The sequence below is a fragment of the Notechis scutatus genome, chromosome 3, assembly GCF_049901735.1.
Source record: "Notechis scutatus isolate UNSWTSFEM ecotype Mainland chromosome 3, rNotScu1.2, whole genome shotgun sequence".
NCBI lineage: Eukaryota > Metazoa > Chordata > Lepidosauria > Squamata > Elapidae > Notechis > Notechis scutatus.
In genome coordinates, this window is record NC_142011.1 from 184,946,372 (window position 1) to 184,959,214 (window position 12,843).

At 34.2% G+C, this 12,843-nt stretch overlaps 1 protein-coding gene across 1 annotated transcript in view; it reads left to right on the plus strand.

Annotated features, from left to right (window-relative positions):
- The window catches only part of MATN2 (matrilin 2), a 31,785-nt gene that overhangs the window by 15,254 nt on the left and 3,688 nt on the right, over positions 1–12,843 (plus strand). Inside the window, exons 8-17 of the mRNA XM_087962038.1 lie at positions 1,336–1,458; positions 1,971–2,093; positions 3,612–3,734; positions 5,073–5,195; positions 6,585–6,707; positions 7,807–8,220; positions 8,859–9,011; positions 9,473–9,532; positions 9,986–10,093; positions 10,623–10,721. Of these exons, the coding sequence (XP_087818164.1) occupies positions 1,336–1,458; positions 1,971–2,093; positions 3,612–3,734; positions 5,073–5,195; positions 6,585–6,707; positions 7,807–8,220; positions 8,859–9,011; positions 9,473–9,532; positions 9,986–10,093; positions 10,623–10,721 (1,449 nt within the window). The remainder of the gene's footprint in view (positions 1–1,335; positions 1,459–1,970; positions 2,094–3,611; positions 3,735–5,072; positions 5,196–6,584; positions 6,708–7,806; positions 8,221–8,858; positions 9,012–9,472; positions 9,533–9,985; positions 10,094–10,622; positions 10,722–12,843) is intronic.

Consider the following 12,843-nt stretch of genomic DNA (forward strand, 5'->3'; position numbering starts at 1 on the left):
CTGCCTATTTGCTTATTAGAATTGCTATTTAGAATTGAGTATCAAAAAGAACTGAAATGAGATAAAAACAAGGATACGAGGAAGAAAGTCTTAGAAAGATTAAGACCCACTTATTATTTGCTATAGATCTGTTCATCATTTAAATGTTGCTTGAGACAGATTACTCCTGAGAAAGTGCTCTCAATAGATAAAAAATGCCTACCCTTTTCTGTACCATATAAAAGCTTTCCAAATTAAAAATTGTTTCAGTGTTGAATTGACACCAGAAGCAGATAATCTGTCTAATATTTTATACCCAAATATTTTCATAATTATCTTAATTTTTCAAAAAAACTCCACTGTTCTAATGCCTTATGTAAACAAAAAACAAGGTAACTGCTATCCTGTTTTTGTACTAAATCCAACATAGGCTTATCCAGGGGTGGGATTCTACCAGTTCGCACCTATTCGCTAGAACCGGTTGTTAATATTCTCAGCAGTTCGGAGAACCGGTTGTTAGAAGAAATTACAGGCCTAATCCTGTAAGGAAGGCAGGAAGGAAACATTCTGGTGTTGCTTACAGAAACTGCCTCTCCATTAACCCTTATTACATTCTTGGCAGGATTAGACTTCCTGTCTCAGGAACTTCTCTGGAGTTTTTTTCCTCTCCTTTGCTGGTACTTTGCTTGTGTGGAGTGACCATTCAAAGTTACAATGGCACTGAAAAAAGTGACTTATGACCATTTTTCACACTTATGACTGTTGCAGCATCCCCACAGTCATGAGAGGCCAGGCGAGGAGATGCGTGCCTCGATGTGAGTGATATTGAGTTGGCCACGCCCACCAACTAAGCCACGCCCACAGAACTAGTTGTTAAAAAATTTGAATCCGATCCCTGGGCTTATCCAAGGTAGATTAGAGTAATGAATTTCCCACGCCAAGGCATTTGGAACAATTAAACAGCAGTTATGGCCACTAAAGGCCTGAAGCAGGGCTGTCATCATACCAATAGACTCACTAGCTGTGAGTCTCTGCAATTACTCAAGTTCACTGTACAGTGCCAGGCCTACCAACCTCAGTAAAACTCAATCTGAAAGCCCATCCTCAAATTTAAATACCAGTCCCCAAAGTTTTGGAAACTCTAGTCCTCCTGATGCTCCTTCGTGCACAAACACAACTGCCTTCAAGAGCCTCAGGTAATTTTTAATTTCACTTTTGCTTTCTGGGAAATGAAAAGGTAAATGAAAGGTGAAGGTTTTAATAGCTATATATGCTGATTATTAATCAATGTTTTAAAAATTACATTGTTTTCCAGCATTTTTACCTGACATGCTTATTAGATTTCTCTTTCCATAGGAATAAATATGTGCAGTTTAGGTAAACATGGCTGCCAGCATGAATGTGTTAGCACTGAAGAATCATATATGTGCAAATGTCAAACTGGATACATTCTAAACCGTGATGGCAAAACATGCAGAAGTAAGTTAAATTATTTGAAGTAGTAAATTAGCATATCAGAATTAATTTTCATATGAACAGTGTCCCTTAGGAATATGTTGGCTATAACAATATTGTGCCTTTTAAGTTAACTTTTTAAGTGACTTAATAAGTTTGCTTATTCCACAAATAATAGATTTACTGTAAAGCCCAAAAAAGAAGAACAAATTAATGTTTGGTTACCTTATCTTTATTTTTCAAATATAGATGGTTGCCAAAATAGTGAGAATGCCTACAACTTTTTTGTTATTTATGGGTGTCTACATTTAATTTTTTGGGATATCTCTGATACATAAAACTCTCTTGGTTTGCAATTTTATAAATTACTGGTAAGAAAGTTTTTCATTTGTGACAGATGCTACTACTTGTAGAAATGAAAATTTTTAAAAAAACTATTTTGTATCTGATTCTGTTTCTGAAGTTTTAATATCTGGATATTTTATAGCTTGAAAATTCAAGTGTTTTCTCTTTTACTGCTCAACACAACAATTCAGGAATAGATCACTGTGCTGAGTTCAATCATGGGTGTGAACAACTCTGTCTAAATACCAGAGAATCCTACATTTGCCAGTGCTCTGAAGGATTCATCATTAATGAGGATCTGAAAACTTGTTCACGTAAGTTTCTTGCCTGAGATATTCTATAAAATTAAACAAAATAGTGCTTAGACTATTTTCCATCATTTCTAGCAAAGCTTTATTCAAGTAGACTTTCACATTATTAAGCAGTGATTTGATTAAATGGTCAAGGAAAGCATTGGCAAACTACTCAGAAATGCAATGGAACTGAGATATAGGAAGAGATATTTTCCACAAAATGTGATTCCATTAAGAAAACACATCAGTAAATTTCATAGAAAGAAGTAAAGAAGAAGAAAACAAATAGAAATAAAAGGAAGAGTGTATTTCAAAACAAAGATAAGGTATTACTATTCTTTTTTGAATTATTGTAAGAAGGCCTTGTCACAGGTGTCAGTAAATGTAGCCACTTGTGGAAGTTTAAGTATATGCAACTCAAGTGATATACTGATATACTAAATCCATACGAAATATGCACAGCTAAACACATCCTCACCAGCTGCCACTATCTAGATAAGCAAGGATTAATGTCAGATAAAAAAGCACAAAGGAGTATGCAAATCAAGGTTCTACCAAGGTGAAAACCACACCCCCAACAATGGGAGGGCAAGCTAGTGTACATATACAGGGAGCAAATGCCACACTCACTAGCACTGGTGATTTTATTTAATCACGTAATGAATTATCTGCAAGCAAACAACCATACTCAGAGTACCAATGACTCCATATGTTTACTACTCATTGAGAAACATTTCAGTTTGTTAAAGATACCATTGTTTCATGGATTCATCAAACAATTGATTATCAAAATAATCCATTTCTCTGTTAAAGATTTCTTAAAGCTAGTTTTTCCTAAAATACGAGATATGCCAAGGTCTATATGTGGCCTCTGCCTGTCCTCAGACAGGTTTGGAACTGACATATAATATAGTATATTTCATATAATAAATCAGGATAAGGATTTGAAATATTATTCAATCTTCATTCCATTTATCTTGTCTTCAATTTCTTCCTCTTGTTCCTTTTTAATTTCTTTATATCTTTTTAAAATTATATACCCCCCTTAAGGATACCCCCTTAGGGATGGGGTAGAGATCCAGTCCATCACTCATCATGGTAACATAATATTAGGACAGGCACTCTCATATCTAGTGGGCTCACCTCCAATGATGGAGTAGTTTAAAAGAAACACCGTTTGCCAGTTTTTCACCTGGTTTTGGGCACAGGTGAAATTAAAAGAAAACAGATTTGCTACAGAATACATTTGTTTTCTTTTATCTTCTCTAGGAATCTGTCTCTTTATTTAAACCAGGAAAGGATAAATAAACCTTTAATTTAAGAGGAAATGGTTCACAGAACAATTACTTTAGCCCCAAATAAACCAGGGCTGTTTGTGACTACAGTAAAGAAATACCACCCTCCCAACTCCCATTCCCATCCCAATCAGTTTGTTCACAAAACAAATAGGGACAATTAAACCCAACAAATTTTTAAACAGCATATTATAGAGTATTATACCTAAATAAATAATTAAATAATTCTTAAACTGGTCCTCAGGAGCAGATTATTGTTTGCTGAATGACCATGGCTGCGAACATTTATGTGTGAACACAGGAACATCTTATATTTGCCAGTGCATTCAAGGATATGTACTTCAGAGTGATGGGAAAGCCTGCAAACGTAAGCTTGATTTTAGTTGAATTGCTTTTGTATCTTTTTGCCCTTAAACATATATTGCACAAAATAAATTAATAAACTTGTAGCATGGCTGAACTTGCACAGTAAAAGTCTGAAAGTTTCAAACATACTCTCCCAGAATACCACTGAGAATACTCATCCTTGTCCCACCTCCTACTCTGTTCTTTGTTGCTGCTTGATAATTACCACTGCTTCCATTTACAAAATCTTCTGAAGGTGCCATATTTGGCACCCTGTCCCTATACCCAATGTATATATCAATATATCCCATATTGATATAATGGCAGTGAAAAAATAAAAATAAGAAAATGAAAGAAAGAAATGAAGGTAAGTAACTGGAAATACCAGCTCTTCAATTTACTTATATCACAGATAAACAAAATCAAATTTTATTTTAAAAAAGTAAATGTCTTTTTAAAAAGCCAATCACCAAGGAAAAGAAAGGTTTTAAAAGTATATGTAATGTTCCAGTTATACCTCTAGATGGTACTGGTCCCCTAAAGACTAGTTTACTATCCCATAGACTCCATAAAAAAGAGATGCATTATAAATCATATGAAACTTGAAAGAAATTTAAAAACTTCATGCAAAACTGAGGATATGCATAAATACATGAAATACCTGAAATACACAGAATTCCTGACCTTGATCAGAGATATTACAAAAGACAACAAAGATTAACTAACAATAGCAAAAATGTCTAATGCTGGTTCCTGGCTGAAATGTTCACATTTTTTTCGTAAAAATAAATAGGATTCTTAAAACAAGTGTTTTTGTTGCTTTTCTTTATGTGGATTTTCCTTTCTACCTAGAAATTTGAATCAGTTGATTCTGAGGCCTTGAAAAAAAATGTAAAATCCCACATTTTGGTGAACATTTTCTTTCTTTGTTTCAAATGGATTCAATTCTCCTAAATTCAACAGAGGGAAGAGCTTGGGAAATTATGATTTTGAATGTGACCAAAAGCACATATCTGTACTTGTAAAGGTTGATAGAACTCTGAGCCTGTCTGGCATGGAAATGTGTTGACTATGAATGTCAGTGTGGCCTGTCATTCATAACAAAACTGCAGTTATTGAATAACTATAGCCCCTATATAAATTAAATAGTATCTTATTGGCAGGAAATAGATGTTGACCTGGCTAAGGTTTTGCTTTTGCTTTTGCTTTGCTTTGCTCTGCTTTTTTGAGATTTGTGAAATAAGACAAGGAATAAAAATAGGGATTATGAGGTAAGAGCTGCTGGGAACCAGACCCATAGATGTTTGTTTTAACATGTATTTTTGTCAATTTAAAATGTTGCATTGTCAATTGTTTTCAGGTACAGATATTTGTAAATGGGTGGACCATAGATGTGAGCAACGTTGTGACAGTGATGGTGAATCATATGTTTGCAAGTGTCATGAAGGATTCATACTAAACAAGGATAGAAGAACCTGCAGAAGTAAGCAAGCATCCCTGAAGATAATTTATCATACTAAAAAAGGAATGAATAGGTTTCATGCCCCTAAAGAAGTCTATTTCACGGTTGAACAACTTTTACCAAAAAGATTAAAGTCCAATCAAAATCTGCTTCCGTAGGATTTAAATCCATCTTTTCCTTATCTGTCTTCTAGGCTAACTCTGAACAATTCTTATCATCTTACGTATGTTATCCCTTCAGGAATTTGAAGAGTGTTACCATACCTACTTGCAGGTTTCTCTTCACCAAGCTAAACATACTCCAGGGTTTTCAAGCTTTACTCATAACTTTTTCCTTCCAGGCCCTTCATCATTTTGGTTGCTCACCTCTGGACACTTTCAGTTTGTCAATATCTTTGTAATGCCCAGAATTTGATACAATATTGTAGATGCATAATATTATAATACAATATTTTAAGTGTATTCTGGTCAATATAGAATGTAGAGGAGAATATTTTTATCTCTTCTAAATGCTTACAAAATGACTGCTTAGTTATTTATTTGGTGTCAGAAGTTTTGTTCAGTATCAGTAATAAACCAACTTGCCTGTAGTTACCCAAATACGTTTTCCCCATTTTTGAAAAAAGCAACAAGATTTGCCTTTCTCTATGACATTACATACCTCTGTGATTGCTCAAAGATAACAGAAAAGGGTCCAGGATAACTTCATCCGATTGCTTTAGGACAGTTAGATATCAATCTGGTCTAGGATATTTAATCTCATTTACAGTAGTTGAGTGTTCCCTAAATGTCTCATTATTTGCTTTCACTTACTTATTCTCTCTTTGTGTCAATTGCTCTACTTAGCTTTATTTGAACAGTTCCTCTTTGGGGAGAAGAACAAAGCAAAGAGTTGAGCTTTGTTATTATCTCCTAACCTGTTATATTACCATCTTCTACAGGTGACTGCATTGCTTCCCTTTTCTTCTTTTTACTACAGATAATAGCAAAAAACCCAAAACCACCTTTCATTAGCTTTACTTGCAAGCCTAAATTTCTTTTATATTTTTAAATTTTTATGGGAATATAAGCTACTTGGTGGTTTGTTTCCTTTGCTTGACTTTTTTTGACTTACCTAGGTCAAAAATTTCCTGTCCCTCTGTATTTCCTATGATTTCCATCCCATGTTTTCCCCATTAATATGATATATGATTATACTTTCAATATTTTATTTTTGAGAAATTTCCAAGCCTCCCATGGCTTCCTTTGATCTGACAATTTCTTCCCCAGTATGTTCTAAACTTGTAGAAATTGACTCTCTTGAAATCCAGCTTGCATATACAGCTAAGAAGTAAGTACTATAGAAAATAATGTTTTTAGTATATCATATCTTTAGAAAGTTTTTACCAGAAATCTCTTTAATTGTACCCAGATAAAGATGTCTGCAAGTCCATTGACCATGGGTGTGAACATATCTGTGTTAATACTAATGATTCATATGTCTGCAAATGCCATGAAGGATTTATATTATGGAATGATGGGAAAACATGCAAAAGTAAGTAATTTATATCTATCACTCCCATTATTATTTATTTTATTGCTGGAAGGAAGTCTCTCTCAAAAGAGATCCTGACCATATTTGGATATATTAAACTACAGCTCAGTGCAAACATGGGCAATTTTTAAGGAGAAGAACTGCACTTGATATTTGAGTAATATTCTAAGAACTCTCATCCAAAAATAAGTGAAGCTAGTGAAAAAAAGCAATACTAGGACTAAGTTAGAAACTGAAAGTGATTTTAATGAAATTAGAATTAAGTTACAGTAAGGTAATTTCAATTAACTTAGAACTAGTTAACATAGTTATTGTTTATTGTATTTAATTAGTTTGCACTACCCATTCTTTCAACAAGAGCAATTGGTGAGATGTGGCAGAAGGATTGCATCATGAAGCATCAGAGATTTCTCTCTGCTACTTTATGGATAAGCTTTTGCTAGTGGTTAGGTGCTACTTGGATTGAACCCTCTTTCAAAGCCATGTCTCTGAGCTGAGTTGGTTCCTATATATGGCAGATATAAGAAGAGAGCCTGGCTTGAAAGAGCCAGATTTTCTCACTGTCCAAAGCAGAATGATTCTGGAAGTTGACCAGAGGGAGGAGCTATACTTGCAACACCCTAAAGTAATCATTGGCATGGGATCACCTGCTTGACAGAGTGGTTTGAGAACTTCAGATGTTTCAGGTAAAGCAATGTTGTAATGATATGGTTTAAAAAAGTGTTGTGCACACGACCCAGAATCATTTTTTGCGAGATAGGCAGCTATATAAATTTGATTAATAAATGAATAAAACACTGCTTGAGCATGTTTTTCCTGTTGTAAGTATAAATGAGGAAAGGCTTTTCATTCAGCTTGACCAATTTTTTCCTCCACTGATCAGATCCTCATTGCAGAGATTAAAAAACAAGAACTTGTTTTGATGTTTTGCCATTTTTTAGCAAAAACATGTTGATATTGATGACTTTTAATTTATTTTTATGTAAATACCTTTGCAATTCCATTAAATGTTATGAATATGATAAATTCTTAAGTTGGAGAAATAGATTATTTCGCTGACAATATTCCATTATTCCATTTGTTCATTTTATTTTAACAGGATGTAATGAAGGACCAATTGATCTGGTATTTGTGATAGATGGATCAAAAAGTCTAGGAGAAAATAATTTTGAAATTGTCAAGGAATTTGTCTTAGGAATTTTGGACTCTCTTACAATATCTCCCAAAGCTGCTCGTGTTGGTTTGTTGCAGTATTCCAGCCATGTTCACACAGAATTCACACTGAAACAATTCAACACAGCCAAAGATATGAAGAAAGCAGTGACACAAATTAAATACATGGGGAAAGGCTCCATGACTGGACTTGCACTGAAACAGATGACTGAGAGAAGCTTCACTGAAGCAGAAGGAGCCAGGCACGTCTCAGCAAATGTTCCCAGGGTGTCAGTTGTGTTTACAGATGGACGCGCCCAAGATGATGCTTCTGAATGGGCAGCTAAAGCAAAGCAAAGTGGTAGGATGAATATTTATTAGAAGTGTAAACAATAAAAGAAATACAAAAGAAAGCTGCAAAAGTTATATATAGCATCTTTTTTAATCTGTAATTTTTTTATTAACTTCTAGAAGAAGGATTCTGAAGAATCTCTAGGAGTGAAATGCATACTTGATGTTTGATGTTGATGTTTGATGTTAAGGAAGGTTTGGAAATCTTACACTGGACTCAATATAAATTTTCAGTTTCCAAAGCCACATTTGCCTATAGAATGCTAGTCTAAATGAATTTATTTATATTTGAGACTCCCCTGACTATGATTCTGCAGTCATAGTAACAATAATAGGCAATGACTAAATACATAATTTTACACCAAAAAAAATTAGACATAACTTTGTAAGAAATTTGAGGGACACTATATTTTGGTTTTGATCATAGTAAATGAAAATAATAGGACTTAGCTTAATCAGAATTAATTTGCCCAGTTGATTTCTATGATATTAAATATAACTTGCTTCATCTGAATTAGAACTCTTGCATTTTATTGTTGCTTTTGAAATATTGTCTGTAGATAAATTTTTGAATTCAATTCTTTTTTATTAATAGTGCTTATCTCAATCTTGAACTGTATTATGAAATTAAACTTGTTTCATTTTTAGGAATCATTATATATGCTGTTGGAATAGGGAAATTGATTGAGGAAGAATTACGAGCAATTGCTTCTGAACCTGTTGAAAAACATATTTTTCATGCTCAGGAATTCAAAGCCATGGAAGAGATCACTGAAAAACTGCAGAAAAGAATCTGTGAAGGTACTAAGTAAGCACTGCATGATATTCTACACAAGAAACAATATAAAATTAACACAGATAGAAATTTGGGAGTCCATTGGATTTGGATGACTAAGACATTAAAATAAATAAATCTGCCCATTCCTTCTGCGCATCTGCGTAACTGCTGGAATATATTTAAAACACAATGAGCAATAAACTAGTAGGAAGATTTCTTTAATCTATCACTTAAAAAGTGTATAACTTTATTTTAAGGCCAAAATCATAAAGTATCTTACTTCAGTTAATTTAACAAAAATGACATATACAGCTTAAAACTCCACAAAAATCCTTCCCTTTTTATACATTGCATTATGATATATTACTATAACTATATAGGACCATTTGTAAAATAATGTGACTTGATTGTAGTTGACTATCATGATCTGACTGCATTTGGCAATAAGTCCTATTTTGTTTCATTTTGTCACTATTTTTTCTAGATCTAAAGCATTACCAGGAAACAACAAATCGGCTTCATTCAATGAATTTACTTTCTGAAGGTTTGAAATTATCAGTGTGTGCATGTCGTTTTTATTCAGTTTGATTCTTTTACACTCTGCCATGGCTAGAAGAAAAGCTAATGTTGTATCATTTTTATTATAATACTTTTGACAACTTCTTAATTAGATACAGAAAGTGTAGAATAGGTTATCCTTTTTAGTGACACCTGTGCCACATATACTCTAATAGTTACTGATAACAGTAAAAACAGCAGCAGTTTTGCCACATTTTGTCAATACGCGCAAATGCAATCAAAAGCCATATTTACCACATGTACTAATTCTATTCTGTCCAGATTAATATTTCTAATCCAGAAATGATCATGCAAAGCTTTATACTGCTTAATATCCACCATCAGGCTGGTTCTTTTTGAAATATACACACAAAGAAACCACTTCATAAGAGGATGAAATATAATCTCACTTCTGATCTCACTGTGTTGTCCTCTGTAGAACCTGAAGCATCTACCTTAGCAATTACAGATGTTCTTTCCTGTTCCAATTTTGCTGTGCATCATAAATATCTTTTTAAAGAAAAGCAATTATGGACAAAAGCTTCAGGTAAATTTTATTTCCATTTAGACCATCCATTACTTTGTATAACTATAATAATTTATATTATGTCATATTAAACAATTGTACTATGCATCTACTGTGATACCCTAGGGTTCTTGGGATATATGTTGTAAAAAAGGCAGTTTCCTACTTATGATGTGTCTTTTTGTTTGTAAATATATAACCATTTAGTTTCCATTTAATAATCTGAAACTCTTGTTTATAATTAGTCTTCTTATCTAAACCTTGAGCAATTGCACTTTTATTATAGTGGTTACCATAACTCAGTATTAAAATACATGCATTGCGTGGAGCAATCCTCATTTTAATCTCAGATGTCTCTGTTTTCCTGCAGCAATTAAAAAGACAGAGAAAGAAACTTCTAAAATTATTTTGTCATTCCATGAATTCCATTTTTCCAAAGAGTTCAATGGACTAAAAACAAAATAGATTTTGTAGTGATTTTGTTCTTGTAATGAAAATATATTTCTTCTTACTATTTAACTAAATACACCCCACCTATTTTTTTTTCAAGCAAATCCTTCAGATGACAAGAAAGACCAATGCAAATGTGAGAATCTTACAAATTTCCAGAATTTTGCAACCACTGAATTTAGGAAACTAATTCAGCAGTATATCCTTTCTGTATATCTATTCATTTTTCATATAGATTTTCAAGTCAATATATTTGAAAATGAATTATATTTCTATTTCCATGTAGCGAAATACAGTTGATTGCGAGAGAGGGGCGGTGGTGGGGGGAGAAGAGAGAGAGAGAGATAATGTCTAATCTTTGTTACTCCATAGTGCAGTTCTCCCCATACCTGGCAGTTACGTTCCAGATAGCTTTTGTTGGAATAGCACTAATTCTGTGACCAAAAGAAGCCCAACTATCAGCTAACAGCAGGGCTGTCTTTGAATACAGGCATACAAACTTCCTCAATCAATTTTAAAGTGCTGGTCTAGTTATCTGTCCAAACACACTTTGTGCCTAAACCCAATCTTATTCCATGGTAAGGAAATTAATTAGTGGGAGTTACCTTGCCAGCTATTAATTATATGTAATTATGTGTTCCTTCACATTAGTATTGACTCCTAGCTACTGCCTGTCTTCTATGTAACACTGTACTTACTTACATACTTACTCTAGTTATCTAGCTATCTATCACATTAATACCTATCACAATTATATAGGAACTTTAGGCAGCTCATAGAGCTAGTCTGCTATATTCATTAAGTACCAGGCTAGAAACTAGGAGACCGAGTTTTAGTCACAAAGCCAACTCAGTGGTCTTGAGTTAGTCTGTCAGGACTCCAACAAATCCACCCTCATTCAAATCAAAAGTCTCTAGCCGCATCTCAGAGAAATGTAAATTGATTTATTAGGTGTGGCCATGTCGGTGTAAGCTGGTTGCGGCCGATACTAAATTACATCATACATTTTCCCCCACCCACTGGATGCGACCCCTCCAATGGGACACATCCATCTCCAATATGCTCTCCAATAATCTTCCTATGATCCGACAACTTTGGGCTGCTGGGGTGATTATCTAGGCATTTCAAGAATGCCTTGTTTTCCCCCACTCTCTTTTCTCTGGCAGCTAAAAAGACCAAAGGAGTATCTTTTTAGTTGACATAGTCACTCTTTCGCAGCCCTAGGAATGCAACAGCAAGCCATAAAGATCTTGCAAAAACAATGCCAGGGATCAATGATGATTTGAAGGCACACACCCACAAAAAGGCAGCAATTTAAATGTAAAACCCAAGAATAAAAAATAGACAAAACTGCTTTCGAAAAACACCTACTGTAGGTTTAAATCTTAAAAGTTTTCTAGAAAAGTTGTTTTAAGAAAGTTCTGATGGATGGCTAGGATTGAAACCAAACATGCTTCTCATAGAAGGCTATTCCAGAGGGTTTGGCTAACAATGGAAGTTGGTTACTCTAACTTCTAAAAAATGGAACCACCAGCTGCTTTTCCTGGCACGATCAAACTGATCAGGCCCATTTCAATGGAGATAAAATTGGTCTTGAAGGCTTGTTTCTGTTGCCAAGCCATAATACAGTACTTTTTTCCCCTTAGTTATTTGAAAATATCTTGCAGAATTTGGCTGCTTGAGACCAGTTGACCACTAGATGGCAACAAAGAGCTTATTTCTTTGCAATTCATTGGATTTTTGCAGGCCAAATCTGGAGCCCTCTGGCAAACTTTATATGGTTTAGGTACAAATGCACTATTCATTTTCTCATATTCTGTTCTTGTTCCAATCTGTTGGCGTTTCTGTACATAGAGGGAATTATGATGATGAATAATATTAAATGTTAGGATTGGTTTTGATATCTTTTCATGAATGGCAGTACCATAAGTATTTGGCCTACTAGTACAGTGTAGCTAATGCATCACTCTTTAAGAACATTAATGATGATGCTGAAGCACAAGCCCCCTCTAGCTGCAGTTTGAAAATACAGAATGGCAGTTTATATAATGTAGTTTGTTGTTCAGCTGGCTCCTTATATGACCTGAAGGGTATCATTAAGATTGTTGGTGATTATTTCTTTAAATAGTCATTATTGTCATTGGCAGTATCTATCCAAAATATTTTCTATTGGCCAGTTTCAACTGCCGTTGATTCTTCCAATCATTTGAATGTTTTCCAATGATTTTTGCTGCAGGTATATAGTGTCCATTGGCCATGTTGACCGATGGTGCCACTTCCCACCCATGTGAAGATTTGTATTTTTAGATTGATTTTCTAGG